Source organism: Harmonia axyridis, chromosome 3 (genome assembly GCF_914767665.1).
Source record: "Harmonia axyridis chromosome 3, icHarAxyr1.1, whole genome shotgun sequence".
Classification (NCBI taxonomy): Eukaryota; Metazoa; Arthropoda; class Insecta; order Coleoptera; family Coccinellidae; genus Harmonia; species Harmonia axyridis.
Window position 1 is genome coordinate 8,239,682 of NC_059503.1, and position 26,505 is coordinate 8,266,186.

The following is a 26,505-nucleotide window of genomic DNA, read 5'->3' on the forward strand; positions in this document are numbered from 1 at the left end:
GGACTACATCCGAGCCAGCCGTGGCGGTCATATGCCAGAAATCATAATTAAAATGTAATGCCACATGATTATCTTGCAGATAAATATTATTTATGTCAATCGAATAATACATCGTTGTTTTATTGCAATTTAAAGTTCTATAGCTCTAAAAAAACACCCTTTACTTATTATTCAGCTTGAATCCTTGGGAGATCATATATTGTACTGAATTTTTCAGGATACTTTTTCGATTATTTAACATTATAGAGAATTTCATAAACAAAATCTCTGGACTATTTACTGTAAGTACACATTTCGCTTCAACCAAAATTTGAATTCAGCATATAACAAAACATTATTGTGAAAATATTATGCCAGTTAATTTTTATGCTGGAAATATCAAAATCAAAACAGGGGACGAACCGGTAGAACAACACGCTGAAAGTTTCTGTTTTCATCAAGAGCATGAGATATTACAGGGATTACGTTCCTCAGGTATATATTACAATTTGATAAAACACGATAGCATATTAATTAAAATTAGAAGGATTTTGGGAGAAATTCCTGCTTTCAAAATGACTGTTTTCGGTTTCTGTTGGTAGGAAAGTAATATACGCGGTTTGTTCCTAATTAACTGTGCAAGATGAATTCGTCATTTGGGAGATGGAAATGTGCTAATGATTGCAGTGGCGTAAAATGAAGTTATCAGTGAAAACAAGGAATTCGCAGTATGGTATTGCCAACAATCGATAATGAAATACATCCCGGGTTCGAATCCCGCTGGTGGATTTTTATTCAATTTTGAATCGAATTGAACATGAGTTTCCTTAGTAAGGCATTTCTAACGGTTGTACAACTGCCTACCTCTTTAAAACTTATTTCGCTTCGATAATTATCTTTCTTTTATATATTTCAATGATTTTTCAATATTATTAAGCCAATAGAAAAGTCCCCAGTCTGATGCACAGATAGCGGTGCTAGTAATCAATGAAAATAATGGCAAAATTGTACGAATTGGGCTTCGAATTGCTTCTGCATCTACCGTATTCGCCAGATCTGGCCTCCAGCGACTTTTTCCTGTTCTCAGATCTGAAAAGAATGCTCGCTGGAATCGAATAATCCATCATTGTTTTATTGCAATTTAAAGTTCTATAGCTCTAAAAAAAATACCCTTTATAATAAGCAATATTTTCCGTGATTTCCGTGGTACTGAATATGGTTTGAATTATGTAATCAATTTCTTTATTATACCAATTTTATTGTTTTATTAGTTATTATTATCATAAAAAAGTAGAAGCTGATAGGTAGCGATAGAAGAAACTCAATATAATATTACAATTTCCCCCAAATATTGATCCTCTCTATATCTCATTTTTTCCTTGCTGAGGGTGGGTTCCTGAACAAGAAAAGGCTTTGTTGAATGTTGTTTCTGGCTATGATTGGCAATCGACTTATATTTTATTTCCAGTTTGCTCACTCGCCTCTAGGCATCGAAGACTGGAGCAGGAAAAGGCGTAAATAGAATTCTATATCGGGCCAGATTTCCAGATAATACGATTGAAATTCGGCTTTTCAATCGCCGAGCGGAAAACTCATGAAAAGCTCGATTTTCGTGAATATCTGAAGGTCACCCAGCAGAAAATTTACGCAGATAAACTTTGAATTACACTGCGCAAAAGAATTAACGCACATTATGGAAATATCAAATTTGTTAATTAATTTTTTTCAAATCATATTCTCTGAGGCGATTTCTTATTGTCTGAGTGCTAATTTGCACCCCATGAGTTTGCTCAAGTTGATTTTGAAGGAGGCGAGTGGTTGCAAACCGTTGTCTCAACGAAGAAACTCTCAAGTAACGTTCTTGAATGGTAGTTGTTACTCGTGGTCTACCCTGTCCTGGTCTTCGGACATTCATACCTGTCTCCCTGAATCGCTGCAACATTCTGGACACACTTGTATGGGAAACTCCAAACCTTTCTGCAATTCTTGTGTATGTCCACCCTTCTTGTCGCAAAACTACCGCTTGGGCACATTCCTCTTGGGTCAAATTGCGTGTTTCGCGTTGCATAGCGATCGAGTGTAGAAAATCAAACGAAAGAAAAACTATTGATCACTAGAATTGATCGAGAACAACTGATTTCAGAATGGAGCCAATACATTCAAAATCTGATAATCTCATCTTTTTTTATTCCTGCTGGGAAAAAACATCTGTATTGAAGAAAAAAGTTGAAAGTGGATAACATATGCATGCATAATTCTGATAAAAACAATTATCATTGAGAACACCTTCAGTTGTAGAATAAATTTGAGATTTCCATAATGTGCGTTAATTCTTTTGCGCAGTGTATTTCTACTCTTTCTCCTGAGAGACATCCACAAAAAGTCACTGGAAGGTGTGCAATTTGATGGTACTTTTTCTCATCTCCCAGACCTATCCTTAACTTCTGGAATATCATCCTCATATTCATGCAAATTCAATTTCCTCTGAGGGCTCCCCCAAGAACAAATTTGGTCAGTAGCATTGTCGAAAAGAATGAACTGATTCTTTTGTCTGCGGCCATTTCTTTGATCTTTTTCTACCAAAGGACAGTAGAGAATTCAGCAGGGATGTTATCTCCATTATTGATTAAGGGGTTCTCTCGAAAAAAAGGTGAATATTTCACACGAACGTTTATTTCATCCTCTTTCACTCAAAATATCGACTATCATCAAAGAAAAATCTGAGAACTGCGACTTCAGAATGTTTAATTTTCGTTCGAGTTCATTTCAAAAAGATCACCCCACGATTCAAATATTGGCTTTAGGGTCTGTCCAATGTAGAGGGAGCTTTGTATTCAATTTTAGGAAGAAAAAATTCTGTGTTTCCGATTTCGACGAATTCTTCAACTTTAGCATATAAAATAAATCTTATTCTAAAAGAATGAATGAATTGGAAATAGAAAGTTCAATATTTTTATTAGTTAGTACTATATTACCTAACAAAAATTTGAATTCAATCTTCAACCATTTAATTAACTCAAACGCACTCAATTAATTTATGGTATCACTTATTTGAAATACCATACAATCTTCATACTACAATTCAAAAATTGTTCAAGAGTCAGAATAAAATCAAGGTAAATTTCAAAATATATTACGAATAAGTTGCGTGATAGTTATACAACTTAATATACAATAATCTCATACTTCTTTCATAAAATCTTGCATATTAGATCTAATTTAAACACAGTAGCGCATTCATTATGCAAATTGAATTTTTAGGAGCACTCAAAACGGAAGTTATTGCTCATTTCCACATTAATAGGATAGGCAGGTATAATCCTGCCATATCTGCCACTTAAATTCATGTAATATGCGTAAATTTCATGGATAAATTGTAGAATATGAGCAATGTTTACAGAACACCACGTACTCAATTTTCTGCATTCTTTTCAAGGACTGTTTGCATTAGGCAAAAGAAAGTAGATTTAATTAACCTGTTTGGGTGTGTGCTTCATATGTGGCTGTCGGAGAATTCTTGTTTCACACGTTTGCAGATCACATTTGTGAATACCTATCGAAGAACAATAATTCCGATGCAAAATTCAAACAAAAATGAGTGAAATTGATTGTTATTCCTATTCTATGGTTCTCAATGATTTATCAATATGAACTAGTGCATAGAGCTTGACATGGTTAATAGATCGAGCTGTGATCTGAAACATATTGAGGTTTCAAGACCGTATCTCGCCGCAAGAAGATTTGACAGTCTCGAGATTATTATCAAAAATTTTTTTGAAAATTTCAGTTTACACCCTATAATTTCTGAAATGATAGATTAAACGCAGAACTGCAAGCATTTTCGTCATCTACGTTAACGAATCAATCGATATGATGGTATAAAATTCCTATTTGGGAACTTCCACAAAAAAATTTTTTTTTTTCAAGGGTTAAGTATGGAAAATTTGAGGCAAATTTTTCGTTCAAAAAATCTTCAGGCGAGTGCGAAATTCGGCTAATTGAGGACCATTCATCCTAACACCGCTTACCGATATTTCGTAGACCTCCCAGTGTACGAAAATTTTGAACTCGAAATTTGGAAAAACCGTCAAAATTGAATCGCTACACAATAATCGTCATATCTTCTAAAATATTGGTCACAGCCTCTTCAAATATAAGCGTTTTTTAGATCGATATCGGTGTGATCTACTTCCCAATCTTAAGATCCATACCAAATTCCATCAAAATCCGATAAGAAATGTAGAAGTTAGAGCTGTTACAAGGAAGTGCGTACACACGGACATACATACAAACGAAACCAAAACTGTCCAGGATGGTCTATAATGCTTCCTCTTCCTCCGGTAGACCCGAAAGCAATAAATTTATTATTCTGGAACAGTCACATAAGCTGCATTCAATTGATCTTTCAACCCAAGTATTATTAAATTGATCGCAACTAGGCGTGTATGAGACCTCAGTCCTTTATGTAAAGCAAACACAGTGATCGCCTAACAGCCTGAATCTTCAGAGGACATTGTCCTGTTGGCAGTTTAATCATTATTGAGTTATCTTGTTACATTATACGAAGCTTTCTGCACCTAACTGGATTTACCCCAACTGGGGGGTTGGAAATTAATCCTTGATAGAATGGGAAGTGACGACAAGAGCGGCAGATTGACATTGAAAAATTCCATCCCTTGTATTTCGCTACCCTTTGAAGGGGTGCGAATTTTTACAGAATTTTAAAATTGAGGACTTTTATCAGATTTCATAATTTGAAAGCTCTATGAATACGGATCACGCAATTTACTTCATATAGTTTTTGAGCGCTCGTTTTTGTTTGAATTTAGTCGGGAATGATCTCAAACAATAAGATTCGACACCATTGATGACGAAAGTCCTTGAATTCTGTCTGTCCGTAAACAGGATAACTCCCAAACGGAAAAACCTAGAGACCTAGAAACGTTGTTGCAAGGTGTATCTTTCCATTATTGAATGGCATAACCTACAAACCCAAATGACATATGAAATGTCATAAAATATTACATAGTGTTGCCATTCCATCTTGGAAAGTAAAGGCTGTTTTTTTTCGAGGTATATAACTTTAAGTTGGCATTACTGTTCAAGATGCCGTTGTTCCCGATTTTCATAAGCGAATTTTGTTTAGCGATGAAGCGAACTTCTGGTTGAATGGCTATGTCAACAAACAAAACTGCCGCATTTGGAGTAAAGCTAATCCTCAAGTGTATGTCAAAACACAGTTACATCCAGAAACACTCACTGTTTGGTGCGTTTTATGTGCTGGTGGAATCATTGTTCCGTACTTCTTCAAAAACGATGATGGCCAAAACGTTACAGTCAATGGTGATCAGTATAGAGCCATGATTACTGACTTGTTCATTCTTGAATTGAACAACCATGATGTCCAGGAGCTGTGGTTCCAACAAGACGGCGCAACATGTCACACAGCTCGTGCCACAATCGATTTATTGAAAGACACGTTTGGTGACCGCCTAATTTCACGTTTTGGACCTGTGAATTGGCCTCCAAGATCTTGTTATTTAACACCGCTAGACTACTTTCTCTGGGGCTATGTAAAGTCATTGGTCTATGCGGATAATCCACAAACCCTTGACCATTTGGAAGATAACATTCGCCGTGTTATTGCCGATATACGGCCACAAATGTTGGAAAAAGTCATCGAAAATTGGACGTCTAGATTGGACAACATCCGAGCCATCATATGCCAGAAATCATATTTAAAATGTACTGTCACAAGATTATCTTGCGGATAAATAAAATTCATGTCAATCGAATAATCCATCGTTGTTTTATTTCAATTAAAAGTTTCATAGCTCTAAAAAAAACATTCTTTATCATTGCTATTTGCAAATCCTAATTTTAAAACTACTTAAGTATATGTATATTAATGAAATTTGGTATAGATTTCAGAATCCTTATTATATCTGGTTGAATAAATTTATTTCTTTTAATTGAAAAATACCTATTACTGATTAGCAGAGGTTTTAAAAATAATGAAAATAGAAACTTGCAATATCGCAATGCATTCATATCTAAAATGATGAGATAGAAACCATGTAATTTTGAACATTTTATTCGAAACTTATAACTCAGCAAGATAGATGATTTATTTTATCATTCAAGAATGTACTTTTATCGAGAGAAAATAGTGAATCTTTCAGAAAACGTCAGACTTTCTTCTGAAGGATATAAACCGAAATTCATATAAGTGACTGTTTCTCAAAATATTAATAATAAATTTAATTTTCTCATTATCTCAATATTCAAAAAATCATCATCATCTCAAATACTACAGTTCGTGTGAATAATTATTTATAATAATAGTTTCCTTTATATCTAACGATTAACATTAAGACACGCACCAAAGCGTTTCCAATTTACTTTAATGATTTATCCATCGATGAATTATTTCAAGACTGGTCAATATCCAAGTTTTTCAACCGAATATTACTAATTTCTTTATCGACGATCGCGTAGTTGAAACTGATTTCAACTCATCACAATGACAGGTGAATTGTTTACTAATACTTGTCAGGAGTTAAACCATGGGAGGAGTATCTCTAATGAGAGCATAAAGCTTCGGTTATATTCAGTTCAGCCACCTCGTAACTAGATCCAAGTACCGTTAGCATTACTTTATTGCGAACTCAAACGATTTAATCTGCAATTAAATACAAGCCGAAGGTAAGCTACATGCTGTTACAACGTTGGTGTAACACTGATATTGATACGCCTGAGTTACGACACTAGAGACCATCCAATTGTCTTAGAACGGTTCTTAATTTTTTAGAATTGACTTTTTTGGTGGATGCGCCGCAGTTGATATAACTCTCAATCATGGGGCATTCGCCAAATCGATATATAAAAAAGTACTTATACGATTTCTAAAAACTCTCCTATCCAATTAGCATCGTGATCCCCGATAACCTTGACACGTTCTGTCCCCTACTAGCATATCACCTTGAGATAATCAATCTGAGATATGATGAAAGTACGCGAGAGAGAGAAAGTGAACGAAGACCGCTGTGAAAATTCATGAGCAATTATAAGATCGCAACATCGTAAACTTGTCTGTATTCAATTCAAATCGATGAGTTTCTTCGGAAATATGTACTGGCGGTTTATACAAGAAAAAAAATCGACGTTCACTGCATCTAGTACACGGAGTGAAAACATGATAAGCGATTTGTCCATTGGGAACAACTGTTCGATCTTGTTCTACAATTGTTGCAACAGGATGTACATTGTGAAGCGTATCCAATAAAATTGACTGGGTATCGAACAGAAATTTTCGGGTTCGAAGGAAAAAATACAGTCACAGTTTTATCTCTCATTTCGCCAACAAAAATTTCTAATCAAGATATGTTGAACACTTTCACTTTTTTACAGAATATTATGATGATAAAAGAAAGGAAAAATACCAAACTTTCTTGTCCATCTAGAATTTATTATGTAACGCCGATGTCTTTTTGTCAATTTTATTTTTCTCAAATGTTTACAATTTTAAAATTTTTACCTCAGAATTTATTTTTCATATTCCATCCAGTGAAATCTTACGTAGAAAAAAATAATCACGTTCTTCTAATCTGATAATTCCCGAACCCAAGAATATTTTTTTCAGATATTCACAACATATAATTCCAATAAAGACTGTTAACTTCATAACTTCAATAATAAAAATAATTTAAATTGGAAATATACCATCTTAAGAACAGATTTAACTTTATTATTTCACGTAATTCTATATATTTATAGCATGTCACATTTCCTTATATTTCAAACGTTTTTCTCAATTCAGAATTTCTGAAATGTAGGTAAATAATGATTCTTCGTCCTAGCAACAAAGGGAGATATTCCCCTTCTAGAAATGGCATAAACTTTAAAAAAACAATTCCAACTTCGTGTGAAAATTCAGAATCTATTCGAGTATTCAATAATATTTTCATTCAGTTAGAAGCAACACAAACTCGTTCAAGGTCAACTTCTGAGTAATGGTTGAACTTCACCGTAAATGTGAAATGTTTGTAAATAAAAAAATTATTCATTGAAGCGCGTTTTATTGGCTCTAAGATCGAAACAAAGGACGGATGTGGAGATCATTTCAAAATCACGATTTCACTCGAAACTTTAATCAGGTTGAAGTTCAATTACCCATTATCATCAGTTAAAAAAAAATCAATATACTGGGTGGCCTGAGTTTTCTCCATACGATATTATTTGAAGGAGGCCATTTTGTGGTTGCAAATTATACCCCCAAGAAATTTGGTGATCTCCTCAATTATCATAAATGGCAATATGGGTCTTCTCCTAGCACTTTACATAAGTTTTAAGCATCGGTACGAACCAAAATTTTCCCATTTAGAATTGCAAAACCTTCAAAACTATGTCGTTCGACTCCTATTGTCATTAAAGATTCTTGAGGAAATTGGCACCTTCATTAGAGGAGAGTATGATTTATATTCCAGATTTGGCACCGGCCGACTTTTTCCCTTTTCAAAACTTAATTGTCCACTTTGGAGAAACTATTTTCAGTAGAAAGAAGACAAATAATATTGTCGATTTCGGACAAGGAGATAGCTAGTGTATTTTTTCATTAATGGCCTTGGTCCTTCAAAATCAATAGGTAATAATTCGATAATCACTCAATTCTTCTCGTCATGAGAAATTGATGGGCTGAAAGTACGTGCTATCGTTTACTGAACACGAACACTACTCGAATAAACCAATAGAATTCACGGCAACTTCCACAGCATTGAATACAACATTCGTACGTTATCTATTCAAATCAATAAAACAAAACGAGGTGCAATTGTGTTCGATGACATCATCTAAACCTCCTCTACTCCCCGACAAAATAATGGGGCATCTGAAGAAATCGAACCAGCAACTTCTAAAACGACTCCTTTGTTCCATTGTCACCAGTCGTGACTTTATGAATATTGCAATTCAGTGAAACGTCACAACTGTGCATTGTGTGCCATTCTGCCTTGTAGACATTCTTGGGCCGGCTGTATCGCCACCATTTTATGAAAGGTCACATTTATCGCTCACCTCAAGTCGGATCTCATATTTCCCCTGGACTTGGCAACAGCGAACGTCATTCAAAGCGTCGCGGAGGACTAACAGGGCATTTCTAGCGACAACACAAAAGTTCCCTAAGTTCTGACAGACGACAATGAAGACGTTTCATGTGGAATCACAATGATGGAAAGCGATTAAGCTGCTTTCTCGTCACAAGTTCGGAACTGAGAATGAGAGGGATACTCACTTCTACTAATGATGCTTTGAGAATTCAACGTCGTTTTGATTGCAAATGGTAAATGGAGAAGTTATTCATGTTGCACATGATGAAATACTTGTAGTCACATAACTATGATTCTACCAAGGCGATATTTCGTAAAGCTTGACTAAAAAGCAACTTCGCCTTTTCTACTCTTCGAATAACTAGACTTGCAGATCTGAAGATGACTGCTTACAGGGTCTTCATTAATGATTGTGGGATCCAAGTGTCCTTTGAATCATTCTTCACTACCTTTCATCAATGCTGGCAACAATATTGAATGACATAAATTGTGTAGTATCAATTCCTATTCAAATTCGGCAAACACTATGTTTCCAAATCCGTGAAGAGTCAATCAAAAATATTCCAAAGGCCACTTGGATGTAACATTAAGTTATAAAGACCCTGTATAACTTCCTGAATGAAGCTTAAAATACGAAAAAAAAATCCTTTTTCAATCAAGGGGATTGCATTGGGCTCATATTCTCATTTTCGGTCAGGAACAAAGTTGCCTCCTTGAACAGGCTCAATCGGATTTTACCGTATGGACGTTGATGAGGAAATTTTAATTACTTAAGTGTTCTTTGTTCTTAGTTGATCAAAGTTGGGCTGTGTTTCAGCCTCTTCCTCCGTGCGGGAATAAAGAAATTCATTTTTTCAGTGTGGACCGTTAGTTCTGGAAACAAGGAATTTCTTTTCCCAACTCTAGACGTGATTTATTCATTTCATTTACTTAAGTAGTTATCTCATATTTTAGTTTCGAATGAATATTATCGCTAGCTTATAAGACACACAAAATCCTCAGATATAGCACCATGAGGCAAAATGAGATGAAGCAAAAATCAGGAAGCACAACGAAACTATTTGACTAAGGGTGCTATCCGCTGCAATCACGTTGGTGCGTAGAGCGATTTGAGTTGGTCTTGTATGCCAGGATAGAGAGGAGGAAGAGGCTTTACACTATAGATTTATCTATTGAAACTACTCGATAGTCGATACTCGCAGTATATAATAGTACTATACAAAAACGAAGCAGAATGAGGTTGCTGTAACGTTTTTGATTGCTGGTTACCTTCTTCCCATCCAATGATTATAGTTCGAAAGAAATCGAACGAGCATTACGTCAAGGCATCAACCACAGGTGAACAGGACTCCTGATAAGTCCAAACTCACTGAACATTCTCTAACTGTCGGATACAATATCTTATTCTCATAGACAAAAATTCTCTCAAAGTTTTGAAACTATTACTCGCGAATGTATATAACAAACATTCGAATATCTATAGAAGAGACTAACCACCAATAGTTCATAGCACCTGAGAAGCAGCAATAGATCGTATACCAAACTTATCAGAAGTGGGGGCTATGAACCACATAGCTCAGCACCCTTCCACTCGTTGAATGAAGTCTAAATATCACATCAGGACACATTCAACATTCACGTCAGAAGAACCCAATGTCCAGTTACAATCTACTACCTAAAAACATCTGGAGATGCTTACCACAATAAAAAACGACACGTCAGGAGAAAAATTTTCTACTTATTCACGGCCACAAAACGCGGAATCTTCAGCCTTCAGCAATAAATTTGAAATTATTAGCGGCCTAGGTAAAACAACTAGCATCTACACAATATTATAATAAATACTTACTCTTAAAATGACAGAATTGTTGTTTGTGAATGACTGTAACAACGCATTCTATATAAGGGTACACACAAGTCATGCAAACTTGTGGGCAAAATCCGTACGCTTGCAAGAGAAACAAATTATCACATTGGAGATATTACCACCTAAACCCAGATACATACTTCCACCATTACACCAAATCCCAAATCATAAAAAAAAACTAAACAAAAACTCACCACTAGGAACATTCTGCTGAGATCTACGTCCCCGTCTCTGATGGGACGGTTGCAGTCCAGGGGCGGACACCGCACGTTTAGGAACTGTTGTATTTGGTCTGTTGAAACCCGGAGGTCTATAACGCGCACTCTTCGCGTTCTGGGGTAGGAAATGATGACTTTGAGCCTTGTGCATGCTGCTCGGGGGGGTGTTGGTAGGAAGCCGAGGCAGGGAGTTGGTCGTGCTGGGTCCTGTCTGCAAATTCCTCGGTAAACTGCTACCGATGTCTTCTTCGTCATCGTCCTCTCCGTCTGCCGATCCTCCAGAACCGCATGATGCGTCTGGAACGCTCGATCTTCTTCTGTTGGGACGAGTGGCTGTCGAGACCCACAATTTATCCTCGCTGCTTGCCCCTCCAATACTTCCACAACTTCTCACTCTATCCAGCTGTTCACGGCTTAAGCTCTTATGACTGAATATCAGATCCCCGGCCGATCTTCTCTTGGCCGCTATCGCCAACGCGGAAGCTGAAGCCGAACCTTCAGAACCTATAATCGAAAGTCTGTTTCTAGAGTCTGTAGCGAGAAGGGCAGATTCGAAACTGCCCCTCCAACTGAATCTTTCACAATCACTGGCTTCACGCTCTTCAACTACTATATCACCACTACCGGTTTGATTCGATGTCTTGGTTTCACCCATTAGTAAATCATGTGATTTACTCCTAGGTAACACAGTATATGTGAAGTTATCTTCTAAGGCACTGAGGGTATCTTTTAAGTTCGTATCAGAAGTACTATCATCATCGGTGGTTGTGGAAGAGGCGTTAGATAATTTCTGCTGCAACCGCCGATGATAATGTCTTGCTTTGGGACTGTTACTAGCGTGGCTCTCGCCACTAGACACTTCGTGCATCAAAGCCACTAATCTACTTCCTATGTGATGCATAACTCTAGCTATAAGAGTTGGAGAACTGGTTGGCGACTTTGGGGTATTTTGGTCGTTATCTCCTGAAGCCATTTTCTCAAACGAAGCCACCAATTTCTGATAAACGAAAGACGTTTCCTTATTGACACCCAAGTTCTCGTTTACTATTCCACCATCACCTTCATCACCCTCTTCATCCTCCAAATTGTCAAACTTGTTGATTATTTGCTTACAACTGTCGGAGATCTGCTGTTGCAATGCAGTCTTCGTGGTAGTACCCTCCAGGTCAGAGCTGGTGTAGTCAGAAGAATCGTACGAATCGCTCCATGTGTCTTCGCTGCTTAAATACTCCACAATCTCCCGCACCTGATCGTCTCTTATACCTGGCACTGTCTTCATGAGCCTTGTCAGTTCGTTTTCGAAGTAAACCAGTTGAGGAGGCTTATATCTGTTCCTTAATCTCGGACTAGGGAAGATAGGTGATGTTCTGTTGCTCAGATTTGGCGTGGTCGGTTTGGAAGAGGAACACTGGGAGTTCGCTATCATGGTCTTGAAGAACTGACGCATCTTGCACATCATCAGATTCGTCTCTTCATCCGAGCTCCAGTTGTTGAAGCTGTCTTTTCGGGTCAGGGCAGTGGTTGGTGGAACCGATTGTGACATAGGTTTGTCTTCTTTCTTCTCTTCCAAGATATTTTCGAGTTCTTTCCTCAGTTCGTTTTTGTTTAAACTTTCGTTGTTTGTAGGGTCTCGTTGCTCTTTGAGAAGATCGTCGCAGCTTCCAATGAAGCCGCTATCTCTACTTTGTTGGTTTTTGTTATTTACAAGATTCGTTGTTAGTATGTTTTCAGGTTGCGGTGTTTTATGACCATCATCATCGTCTTCACCTGAGTTGTTGAACTCGTTCACTTCCTGTGTTGTTTCTAAGCTTTTCAACTCATCTGATCCTTTCTGTTTCTTATTTTTCTTTCTCTTGACTGTATCAAACTGTCCATCGCTTTTCTCGAAGGTAGTTGTTTCGTCGTAAGTGTCAGAATCTGAGCTAGATGAGTTCTCTGAGTCGTTGGATGCTTCATTGGGTTGATCATTTCCTGATAATTCGGGGTTTGATAGGAGATTGTCCAGTGATGATGAGTGAGATCTTCCAGTTCCACGTGCTCTAACTAAACGTTTCCTACGTTGTTCTGGACTTGGCCTTCCTTCACTATCACTACCGACACTTCCGTCAGAGTCCCTACGTTCTGAGTTGAAACCCATGAAGCCACTCAAGAAATATTTCTCTAGCCTGGATGAGGCCAGTTCTGCAGGATCGGTATGGTCACTCTGTTGTAGTTCTTCTGGGCCTCCAAGAGAATCCAAGCCCTCACTGTACACACTGCTTGTTTCCGAGAACGCATCTTCTCGGTTGTTACTCATGGAAGGTGTGTTTCCGTCTCCCAATCCGAAGAAGAAATATTTCTCCAAGTCTGTAGCTGAAGCTGGGCGCTGCTTCTTCATAGAAGATGTCTGCTCCACTTCACTCTCTTCACAACTCTCTTCCACAATGGTGTGAAGAGTAAAGTCTATGGCGGCTCTGTGGTAGCCTCGTAGTTCATCTTCGTTATCTACTGCCACAGAGCAGGTTAGGGTCACCTCTTCTCCAGAAGATGAATCCTCCGTGATTGAGGATTGTCCGAAATCGTCTTCGTCATGACTGATATTTTCCACCCAGGAGTCATCGTCAGCTAGACCTTCTTCAAACGCTGACAACGTTTCTGCTCCGGTTATAACAGTAACATTCTCAGATTGGTGGGATTGCTCTTGAAATAAAAAAAAAAGATTTAGATATATCGGACAAAGTATTTGAATATGAAACAGGAGAGGCTTGAGAAATTGGAATATTTACGATATTCAGGACAAGTTATCGATTTATTATCCTTGTATCTCACTTAAGATCCAAAATCATCTGAAAAATACTCTTCTTAGATTCATTCAAAACAATGAATGAATGAATTTGTTGTTGTGATTAGTATTGCCGCTTTAATTCGAAAGAATTCGAACATACCTGTTGCATATATAATGACAATGATTCAATTGCTGTGAGTCATCATTGTTATTAGCGAATCAAGCTGAGTCAAAAGTGAAGAGACTATTTAAAGTTTACTATTAGCTATCGATCTAAGCCTGAAATTTTCTCTTGTCGGAAAATGTTCGTTTGCCTCTGTCATTCTTATCTTATGAACGAAACATTGAAATTAATGCTTCCTATATGTAATAAAATAAATTTTTCATTGACAATTTGAGGACTTTAGTCACTTAAAAGGTTTCTCTAATTTATGTCTCTGAATTATCTATGCATTGTCGAAATATTAGTCAAATTTTTCAATACCAAAATAAGTTACAAACAGACTAGACCAATAGTGTGAAGCATTAAATTGATATCCCCAATTGAGTGATTTTTGATGATTCTCACAAGATCAAAATTAAAAAGGCTAATTACAAGGTAATATCAAATCAAACTGAAAATATAATCAATTTTTGAGATTCATTGAACCGTATTTACTGCATTATTCGACTATTTTTGTGTGAATTCTAATTAACACATGTGAAATGGACACCGTAAATTCACAAAAAGCCTTCATTTTTACCTTCAAATTTCATCAAAATCGGACAGCGAGAACAGGAAATATCGAGATTCCAGGTATTTCAAGACCCAAACTGAAATATATACCAAATTTCATCAAACTCGGATAAGAAATGTAGAAGTGAAGGCTGTTACTAGGATGTGCGGACACACAAATCGACATACAGACAAGAAATTGATCAGGATGTTCTGAAATGCATTATGCAAGTAGAAATTAATTTAAATCGGAGAATGATTCCATTATCTTCAGTAAACTCGGAAGCAAAAGAAGAATGGAATAATTAAATGTACCATTGTGCAAAAGTGTCTTTCCATATTTTAGATTAAAATATACACTTAATGTTTATGTATTTCATTTTCTCTTTTTCTTTTGAATAAGCGTTTGATCAATTCCGACAAGCGTTTAGCATTCTTATGTAGATTTTTTTATCAAAATCGACGTTTGAGATCAATTTCAATTTCTTAGAATTTCATTTACAATTTTTTTTTTGGTAGGGAATGTATTGTGGTGAATGCTTTCAATTGAATAATTTTTAGAAAAGTTTCATTCTGTTCTAGATTATCAATTTTTCGCGAAAGCTTCGCTCAGGTGCTGATCTGTTATTGAAAATAATGTTCAATAAACCATTGTCTCAGAAGGAGTTTTGTGTTGACGGCATATTGATTCAAATTATTATAGATAAGATTTTTTTTCTTTGGGATCTAACGAAGGTAGTAAGCATTCCGATCACTCTTGTAATGATATTTCTGGTTTATGATATCAAAATCCACTCGCAAAATTTCACAGTATCCTGGACAATTTTAGTTTCGTGTCTGTCTGTCGGTCTGTGCCCTTATAATAGCCTCAACTCCTACAATTTTCATCAGTTTTTAATGAAATTTAGTATGGGTATTCAGTTTGGGCTGCAGGTGAACCGGTAGTTTCAGATATAGAGTACGCTCTAAGCATGCGCAAATATGAAATTCCCAAGATTTTTTTCATTTCACGTTCAAATATTTCAAATTTACTGAAACATTCAGGTTGAAATGTCCCGAAGCAATTAATTTTTTTTCTAATGAAAAGTGCTCGTTGCGCATGCACAAATTGTAACTTTCCGGGAGATATTATGCAAGGCCGAAAATAACATACCGCCGAGTGCCAATTTTTTTGAGCGAAGAACGGGGAAGCATACATAGTGTCACATCAGTTGGCAGATAATTTTATTGAATTTAAAACGTGGATGGAAAGCGTCCTAGTATTTAAAATTGTGAAATATCGACGAATCGTATCGCGATATTTCGAAAAATGAATATGTATTCAAAATTAAAGTACATAATACTCTCTTAGGTATATAGTTATCTCAAAATTCAGTATAAAAATCTAATAGAAAATTCTTACCCTGAAAAGTGAAACTTTACAGGTCTGTTCAAGTTTTTGTCTCATTTCTTTATATGAATATTTTGAATTGATTTCAAGGCTCAAATGCGAATATTGTGTTCAACAATGTTCTCAATGTGTTCAAGTATATTTTCAAGACGATTGAATATTCCCTCTATAAGAGAAAATAATTTTTATTACAGTTTAAATTGTGAAGCACTGTTCAATCATTCGAAAAATGATTTTTTGCCATTTTTTTACCACTTGTGTTATCAGATATCATAGATAAGTTTTTCAAACAAATTGTATAATAAGCAAACGAATTTAGTTATTCATTCAACAAAATGAATGTTATTCACACACAGTTCAGCCGAATATGACAATGTCCTCAGAGAAAATCTTTTTATTATTTCTCATTAAGTGCCATCCCAATGACGTATTGATTTGGCGTAATAGGAGTTAATTCGGTCGTGAAGATGAATTCAGTTAGTTAAATTGAGGACTATTTAAAAGTGTGAACACTTAAAACTAGTCAGTACAGAAGTTCGTATCTTTTCGTGAGGATCTGTGGTCTGAGATCGCAATTTTTTTTATTTGTAAACATGAAGGACTCTAAGAAATCGACTAACAAAAAAAGGAAACATAGGAAATCCTATATTGATTACAATAGTGATTCGGATTACGATATCTATGATGTGAAAAAACGTCCTGTGCTTGAGTTTGTGCCAAACAGTGATCAAGAATCGGATGATGAAAGGTAAAAAAAATATAAATTTAGGAAAAAACCGTTTTGCTATTACTAATAGATGAACTGGGATCTGCTTTCTTATTTCATCCTTTTCGTCTGGAATTTTCCAATTTTCACTGAAAACAGATCCGTTCTCAAATCATAAATTTCGAAAGTCTGATCGGACAGAAAGAAAATTATTCTTTAGATGTACATAGAATGACGATTTCAAGCTTCGTGCAAAATTTTATATCGATTGCGTAACCAGAATCATTAAAAATTCAAAAGGAATATAAAAAAAAATACCCAATATTTATTTCTGAGTTGCGATTTTCGGTATTTGATATTAAATAACAAAACAAAGCTTCTTGCTAAATTCTGCATCGATAAAATCATTAGCATTATCAGAATCATAGAAAATTCGAGCAGGATATCGAAAAACAAAAAACTGTGTTCGTAAATACAAAGTCTCAGAGAATATGTGCAACGAATTCCAGGGGCGATTCTGCATATCAAAATAAAAATGAAAAATTGCTCATTTCACATTTTATGGAAATATGTGTATTTAACAAAATGTTGATATTATAGCTTACTAGCGTCGCTACTGCATAATATATCGAAGAAATAAAAAAAGAGTTAAGATGTTCTATTTGTTGCATAAAAATGGGGTCCCATACGAAAATTCTACTTCGAAAAAAGAGATCTAATCTAAAGTTGCCAGCTTAAGTTTTATCAGAATTTTCGATAATTCTCTAGATTCTCCTAATAGAGATTCTCGTTCAATTTTTATTGAATTATTATTTACACAAGTATTAACCAAAACTTTTCTTTGTCCACTTTCAGCATACAAAATCTCAAAAAATGCGAGCCAGGTTCTAATGGAGATCAAAGTGTGCAATACTGGGAATTGGTAAGTCCTCAAGAAAACCCTCCACATAAAACGTCTTCAATGAATTAATTCCCAAAAAATTGACGTTGAACGAATTTCTGAAAATTTTGATTGCAATTCAAAACGTGTTTTTTCTTTCAGTACAAATTCGCTACATGTCTGGACTGGTTCTGCATTTCAATTGGAGTTGTGTGCTCAATTGTTTGCGCCCTTTGCATGACCTACTTCGGTATACAATATGGCTACATAACAGGTGCTTTTGTGGACTACGTGGTAACTGCATCAAATTCTTCTTCTACCCCTGTTGACCGAGAGCATGCACGTGAGATAATGATGGACAAAGTTTTCCTTATGAGCATGGAAGTTCTTGGAATGGGGTTGCTGACCATACTGACCCAATATTTGGCTGGAGTATTGTTCGCATACAGCAGTCTTAGACAGGTGAGTAGAAAACATACAAGATGGAAACCTAGTAATTTTCCTAGATCTCAGGATCGCCAGACGTAACGATTCCAAGAAAACACTTTGTGAGCAGCTCTGTGAAAGAGTAATATCCTCGTCAATTGTTAGCTGATTATCTTGACAAATGCCGAAACTATTGGGAAACAACTTAAAATAAATTCAGACTTTAACACACTGTATTTCGAAAAGTACCCATGTCTATGAGACTTTCTCATGATATCCAAATAATCACCCCTTTTCATTTGAACGCCCAATTCAGAAACACTCTGTACAGGGTATCCCGGAGTAGGTAGCAAAAATGGAAAAACATGATTCGTGTATTGATGGCATAACGTTTTTAAATGGGAAAAATTCAGGCTCTGTTTCATCAACAACAACGTTCAAAAAGTGTCCCAGGAAAATAAATTCGCCTCTAATAAAGAAGTTATTATCTAGGTTGAAACCTATTTCGAAGTCAAAGAAGAAATCTACCCCATCAGTTTGTGACACCTACTTTGGGACACCCTGTATGCAAAAACCAGAAGTGATAAGTTTTTTAATCTAGGTGTCTGTAGCACCTAACTAAAAATGAAGTAACGTCTGGCGACTTTGGGAACTCACTCTACTCATATAAAGAACTTTATCTAGCCTTTCATTTCAGTCTCACATAATCCGTAAACTTTTTCTTGACAAAATGCTGCATCTGGACATAAGTTGGTACGACCTAAACAGAACAGGAGATTTCGCAACTATTATCTCAGAGTAAAATCTTGAAATAACAAATCTAATTCTCTATCCTACTTTCTTTATTTTACAGAAATCTCACGAAGATAGAGGATGGCATTGGAGAAAAAGTATTCCACTTCATCTATTTCGAAACGGTTTTTCTATCTTGCTTGATTTATTCGCTCATTTTAGCCTGGAAACTCACCCTCATTTGCTCAGTTTCTCTGCCAGTCTCGATGATAATAATGGGTTTGGTTTCATGGGTAAGAACATGAACAAAGAGCTTCTCGATCACTTAGAAATGAAATATGATCTTTCTGAAAGCTGTGGCGTTTTTGCGCTCTTGTTCAGTGACTTTTCACACTTTAAATCAACCCTGATAATTTCAAGTCCCTCAATATTATTTTAGAAAGCTACAACACACCTCGACTTCCAAATCTCTGATGAGATTTGATGATATTGAATGGTATTAAAAATATATTAATTTGATATAGTCCAAACAAAGTCACTTCACCAACGTATGAAAGCTCTAATACATAAGAATGACTGAAACGAGTTAAACTTTCAATAACCGAAAGAATTACTCGAAAATTGGACAAATTTTGTATATCTGATAAACTTCTATGTGGATCAAGTGACTCTGTAAATACCATACTTGAGTTCCTTGAAATTGCGCGAATTAGTGATTGTTAAGTGAAATATTCCCTGCAACAAATGCACAGCAGAAGAAAGTCCAGATTCCATTTGTTAAACATACCTTGCACTAACATTTTCTAATATAGATGTCAACGAAATACGCAAACGCAGAAGCCGAATCGCATTCAAAGGCCGGATCTGTAGCCGAAGAAGTATTTTCTGCTATCAGAACCGTTGTAGCTTTCGAAGGTCAAAAGAAGGAATTGAGGAGGTACGTGGAGCCATTGGAGAAGTCCAAAAAATCCAACATAAAGAAAAGTTTTTTGGACGGATTGAGTAATGGTTTTCTATGGTTCTTCGTGTATGCAGGCTGCTCAGCATCATTCTATTTTGGAATCAATATGTTGATAGATGATAGAAGTTTGCCTGTAGAAGAGAGATTGTATGATGCAAGCGTAGTCGTTGTGGTAAGTTGAATATAAAATCATCTATGAAAAACTCATGAGTCTAGTAATGAGTCTAAATGTCTATCTTCAGGTTTTCTGTGACACCTTCATCGCTTTCTGGATGTTCAGCTCGGCTGCTCCTTACTTTTCAATATTTGGAGCAGCTTGTGGAGCTGCCAGTAAGGTCTTCAGAATCTTAAACACTGAACCTAAAATCAACACATCTAATCAAACTGGCGCCAAACTAAAAAACCTCAAGGGTGAAATCAGGTTCAACGATGTGCACTTCAGATATCCAGCTAGATCAGATGTTAAGGTAAGTACTGATTTGCTGAAGAAAGAGCCATTAACAAAGTGAAATTTCAGATTTTAAACGGGGTCACCCTGAAGATTGCTCCGGGAGAAAGCGTTGCTTTCGTTGGAAGGTCAGGATCAGGAAAATCCACCTGTATCCAGTTGTTGCAACGTTTTTATGATCCGATAGAAGGAGAGGTTATTATTATCAAATATGCTCATGAAAACCAACTTTATCTGTTTGACCCTTGAAGGTATACTTGGACAACACCGATTTGAAGGATCTGAATCTAACGTGGCTGAGATCTAAGATAGGCATCGTTGGACAAGAACCAGCTTTATTTGCAACAACTATTTCAGAAAATATCCGGTATGGAAAGCTCTCTGCTACGCAAGAAGACATAGAGAAGGCAGCTAAGAAGGCCAATATCCACAAATTCATCAAGAGTTTGCCCAATGGATACGAAACTGTAATTGGCGAGAGAGGTACCCAATTATCTGGAGGTCAAAAACAAAGAATCGCTATTGCCAGAGCATTGGTCGGTAAACCTTCTATTTTGCTATTGGACGAAGCAACTTCTGCGTTGGACACCACTAGTGAAGCTGAGGTGCAGGCAGCTTTGGATTCAGTGAGTTTTCTACGTTAATCGTAGTGGGGAAAAACTAATTCCCTATTTCAGGTGAGCCAAGAATGTACGACCATTATAGTTGCCCATAGACTATCGACAGTTAAGGATGCAAATAGGATATTTGTATTTTCTGAAGGATCAATCGTTGAAGAAGGGGCTTACCAACAACTGATAGACTCGAGAGGAATTTTCTACAATCTGGTTAAATCTCAAGATGTAAGCCATGAAGCGGATGAAAGTAGGTTAACTTTAGATTAAAATATTGTGCAACAGTTACTTCAAAGAGGCTGTGAATTTCAGAGGGCGGAGAAGAAACGATAGATCTTAATGAGTACGGAACGCAGCCTCAGGATCGTGAGTATGGTTACAGAAGAGATTCCGGGATGGATATACACAAGTTCAGACACAGAAATGTGAGTTCTTTGTGTTGGAATGAATGAGATGAATATTTTTCTTCTGAGATGATCATTTGAATTTTGTTCCAATGCAGAAAGAAAGTCTAGAATTAATTGAAATTTTGTTGTCTTCACTCAACGCCAACCTTATACGCAAAGATTTATAGATTATATTTTTCAGAGTGTAGCAACTGTTAAGTACGGTTCGATGGCAACTTTTATGAAGGTGCTGAAGCTAAACAAACCAGAATGGTTTTGGATATTTGTAGGGTGTGTAGCGTCTATGCTGATAGGATGCACTCTGCCTGCTTACTCTGTCTTATTTGGAGATATTGCTGGGGTAAGTTATTGCTAATGGTTATCTCAATAGCGATGATATGTTATGGAAACATGATATTGGCAAAGATAATAGAAAATGATATATAATGAAAAAGACATGTTCATGTTCCTCCAAGCCACTTGGGTGCTTAATAGACTCTAGTGTGATAAATATATAGTTTTTTACTCCTTCTGGTTCGATTTTTGTTGAAAAGCAATTTGGTTCTAATATAGAAAAAACATTGTAATTTTTGCATAATTTGAAAATATTGCTTCTTTTGTAAACTCAACTTTCTATAAATTAATATTGCAGATCTTAGCCGAACAGGACAACAATTCCCTGACATCAACGACAAACTATTTCTGTCTCTTATTCTTAATTCTTGCCATCTTGGCGTTGATACTCTACATCATACAGGTACGTAACAGAAATATCTACTTGATGTAATAAAGTCACGAATCTCATCTCGAGTATTTTCCGGTTGACGTCTAGACTAAACGAATTCAGACGAGTGACTGATAATGTCTTCTATTTTAGATGTACTCTTTCGGAGTTGTTGGTGAGAATCTGTCACTTCGCATCAGAGGCAAACTTTTCGACGCCATCTTGAATATGGAAGTGGGTTGGTTCGATCGTAAAGAAAACGGTGTGGGAGCTCTATGCGCTCGATTGTCAGGTGATACGGCAGAGATGCAAGGGGTAGGTAATCCTTATCTCAATAAGTACTGGCCCAGCTAGGGGAGGGGGCTTTGTTGCTACAGCATAAATCCCCTCCTCCAAAGATACTACTAGTTTTAAATGTTTCGAATGTTTATTGATTCTTCGTTACATATTTTCTTTTTTCCCATCAATTTGTTTATCTTTGTTATCCCTGATATAACAGTTTGAATTGATCAGTTCAGCCCCTCCTTTATATAGAAATCCTGAGCCTCATATTTTTTTTTAAATATAGAAAAAAGTTTCGAGGCATAATTTCATATTATTTCTGGAGACTTATTGATCAGAATTTTTCCCTAAGAATTTCCAACTGTAATTATTAAAATTATTATGTTGGAAAGCATGCATCAAAATCAATTCAAAATATTCATGAAATCTTTCAGCCCTCCATTAAACTTCAACAATGGCATTGAAAGGGTAAAGTGCTTTCAGTTTATGACTCATTGCAATACCATGCGGATGTAAAACGAAATTCAACGAGATTTTGAGAAAAACCAAGCAACACCTTCAATAACAATAGCGCTCAGCGGGTCATCAGTATCTTATATCCTTACGTTTACATCTTATTAGTGTGTTCTAGTACTTCTAGAGCATTCTTCAAAAGATTCTGTGAATTAGAGTGCCATTACTACAATTTCAGCAAACCATTACTTGAATTTCATAATGATACCAGTAATCCAATACGAAATCAACCCAATTTGACTGATTGCTCTTATTTTCGCAGATCTCCGGAATGCCCGTTGGAACAATACTACTCTCCTTATGTACTCTCATTATATCCAACGGCTTAGCGCTGTATTTCCATTGGAAAATAGCTCTAGTGATGATTGTATTCGTACCCTTCATATTTGTCGGAATTTACTTCGAACAGAAAATAATGCACGGAGAATCAGATCTCAAGGACAATCAACTACAGAGATCAGCCGCGGTAAGAATTGAACTACAGGATGCGTCAGAATAACTCCTTTTTTTTTCGAAACTTAATGAAAATCATTGTTTGAGTTGAGGAATTTATATTTGTTTCTCACTATGTAGGCACATACCAAAAGTTTTGTTTTACTCAATTTTTAATATCAAATCATGTAGGCTCAAAACACTGATTTTTGGGATTTGCCATTGCCTGCAAAGAAGGCGTTATGTAAGCAATTTATTTCTGGACGTCGGTCTTCAAATCTTATAGAGTCCTTGTATGATTTCCATAAACACGAAATTTCAAGAAAACACCATAGAAAATATTAAAAAAAATTGTTTCCTCATCAACGACATCCAGAAGAACATTAGAGGCATTCCTCTGAGAAGTCACCTTCAGAAAGTTTCTGCATAATCGCCATCTTGTATGGAAGTAAATGAAAATTTCAAAACGGGAGTTATACTGTCCAACCTGTGTATATAACTCTGTCTTATCTATACATAAAACAATTTCTCAGATTGCAGTTGAAGCCATTGGAAACATAAGAACAGTAGCGTCCCTCAGTTGCGAAAGAGTTATTTGTAACCTATACAATGAGGAACTCAAGGTTTATGTGGAAACTTCAAAAGCCAAGTCGCATTTTAGGTCATTCATGCTTGGGTTTTCCAAGAGTATATTGTTCTTCTCCTACGCAGCTGGCATGATCTATGGTGCTAAGTTGATTGCTGATGAGGGAGTTCCTTATGGAACAGTCCTCAAGTGAGTATTTTGGTGAGAAATATTGGAATGAAACTACAAGCACAAATATTAATTTCAGGATATGCGAATTGGTATTTTATGGTTCTTGGGCTTTGGGTAATGCTTTCGCGTTTGCTCCAAATCTCCAAAGAGGTATTATTGCAGCAAAGCGGATCTTCGCTGTACTAGAAAGACAGCCGTTGATAAAGAATGTTAAATACGCTTCCAGAAGACCTTGGGTACTATCCTCATTAACCAATCACGCTTCAATAATCACTTATTCGTTTTTAGGAGACTGGTAACATCGAGTATTCTCAAGTATATTTCTCATACCCTACGAGGCCAGATATTCCTATTCTGAGAGGTTTAGACCTTGAGGTGCCAACAGGAAAAACGATAGCCCTAGTAGGATCAAGTGGTTGCGGTAAAAGTACTATTGTGCAACTATTGGAAAGATTTTACGATCCGTGCGTTGGTGAAGTCAATGTTGATGATTCTGACATAAGCGTTATGGATCTTCAACATCTAAGGACCCAATTCGCTATAGTATCTCAAGAACCTAACTTGTTCGATATGACTATAGCTGAGAATATAGCTTATGGGGTCAACCAGAAGACTACCACTATGGCAGAAATCGTTCAAGCAGCCAGAAATGCCAACATACATGATTTCATCAGTTCTTTGCCATTGGTAAGGTTTGAGTGCTCATTCCATGAACAGATCGGTCATTTCGTAACGCTAATATTTGAATTTTGAACTGGGAATGTTATCACACGATAAAAAAAACCTGAAAACTTGACATTTCTAGGTTATCTTTGGATGTCGAATACCGTGGTTGAATCTAACTGATGGTTCCGTAAATAAGGCCGTTCGAAATTTTGTTTTCCTTATAATTCCACAACAAAAGATTGAATCTAGATGAAAATTTGTATTTCAATGTAAAATAACAATTTCTAACCAATTTTTTTTTATTTTTCATTCACAAATTAAAAATTTACTTTCTTCTAAAAAGATTATTGTTTAAGGAAATTATGTGATTTGTAATAAGAAATATCTCTAATTTCGTTTTGATGATCCATCTTAAGCGAAAATGATTTTAGGGCTATGAAACATCATTGGGCACCAAAGGAACTCAATTATCAGGTGGACAAAAACAAAGAATAGCAATTGCAAGAGCTCTCATTCGCAACCCAAGAATCCTATTGTTAGATGAGGCAACCTCAGCCTTAGACAATGAAAGCGAAAAGGTAAAACAACATTGTACGACCGATATTGGCATTGTATCAAGTGGGTGTTATTCCGATGTTACAGATTGTACAAGAGGCCCTCGATAAAGCCAAAGAAAACAGAACCTGCATAGTCATAGCTCATAGGTTGACAACAGTACAAGACGCGGATCTAATTTGCGTATTGAACAAGGGAAAGGTTGTCGAAATGGGAAGACATAACGAGCTGATAGAGAAAGGTGGACATTATTACGAATTCTACAAGCTCCAATCGACTGTGGCTTAGAAAGAGCCTTAGGAACAAAGAGGCCGCACTTATCTAACCACGAAATGGCTGGTCACGTGGAATTCTGACTTTTTTTTATTTCGTGAAACAAGACTGCTCCGAAACTGTAGATGTATTGGTTGAATGTTCATGAAATTGTTGTATGTAGAGAATGCTGGATGTGCGATTGTTGGATTTGAACAAGCTTCAAGTAAAAGCTTCAACAATATATCTAATAGTAGCTATATTACTCAGATATTGCAAGTTATATAAAAAATTTGAAATAATGATCTTCGTCTGAAAATATTTTAAGAAATACCCATATATGTATATTCGTATGACAGACAAGTTTTTTAATTCCTAGGTGGCTCGATTGGTAAGAGCCTCGGACTAGTGATTCGGAGGTTGCGGGTTCAATTCCCGCTCGAGGAGGTACTTTTTTTGGAATTGAAAAAGTAGTCTGTCATGCCAATATAAATATTCCTTGTTATAAGAAAGCATTCGGTATAACTGTGACTAACTTCATTCAATCTTGAAATTAGGTGAAACAATTGCCATTACCTACTCTGAAGCTACTGTTGATTGGATTGGATGCAAAAATTAGTGATTAATTCATTGATGTTGCCGAAAGAGCAACTGAAGCAAAACTAGTAATTTATATCAAGGTTTTCTGAGTGCAGAATGAATAAATATTAATATTTAGATAATCATACCTTCTATTTTTTCATCAAATTCATTGTTATTCACCCATTATTATTGATTCGATGATATCTATAAAAATTCATGTTAAAGCCAGTGGCCTCACAAAGTTAAAAACTCAAAAAAATTTATTGATTGAATAAAAATTTAATGAATGTCGAGCGGTGGAATTGAAACAAGAGATCATTCGTTCCAGAATCCGAATTTGGAATATTCATTACTCGGAAATTATGTGTTTAAAAAAAATTATATGATCGTAGCAATGCATGTTCCATTTTCAAAATTTTGCTTAAAAAGATCATGGATGGTGGCCTTTAGCTACATGGATCAATACGGTGCCGCAACCGATATTTATTTTCATGAAAAAATGTTTTGGGTAATACACATTCAAAAACATAAACTGTAAAAATTTTATGTGAG

At 36.1% G+C, this 26,505-nt stretch overlaps 2 protein-coding genes across 4 annotated transcripts in view; one reads left to right on the forward strand and one right to left on the reverse strand.

Annotated features, from left to right (window-relative positions):
• Positions 1–26,505, reverse strand: part of LOC123675244 — a 98,814-nt gene that overhangs the window by 13,730 nt on the left and 58,579 nt on the right. For all 3 annotated transcript variants that reach the window (XM_045610588.1, XM_045610589.1, XM_045610590.1), the window contains one exon: positions 11,145–13,847. In XM_045610588.1, coding sequence (XP_045466544.1) covers positions 11,145–13,847 — 2,703 coding nt within the window. The remainder of the gene's footprint in view (positions 1–11,144; positions 13,848–26,505) is intronic.
• On the forward strand, positions 16,361–26,179 carry LOC123675245 (ATP-dependent translocase ABCB1-like). Its single transcript, XM_045610591.1, has 20 exons — positions 16,361–16,785; positions 17,599–17,665; positions 17,786–18,085; positions 18,747–18,847; positions 18,903–19,074; positions 19,594–19,914; positions 19,985–20,209; positions 20,260–20,385; positions 20,442–20,816; positions 20,868–21,054; positions 21,117–21,229; positions 21,393–21,551; positions 21,843–21,947; positions 22,068–22,229; positions 22,972–23,175; positions 23,675–23,916; positions 23,975–24,134; positions 24,187–24,585; positions 24,996–25,142; positions 25,207–26,179. The coding sequence occupies exons 1-20, from the start codon at positions 16,631–16,633 to the stop codon at positions 25,405–25,407; spliced, it is 3,921 nt and encodes a 1,306-aa protein (XP_045466547.1). The 5' UTR covers positions 16,361–16,630; the 3' UTR covers positions 25,408–26,179.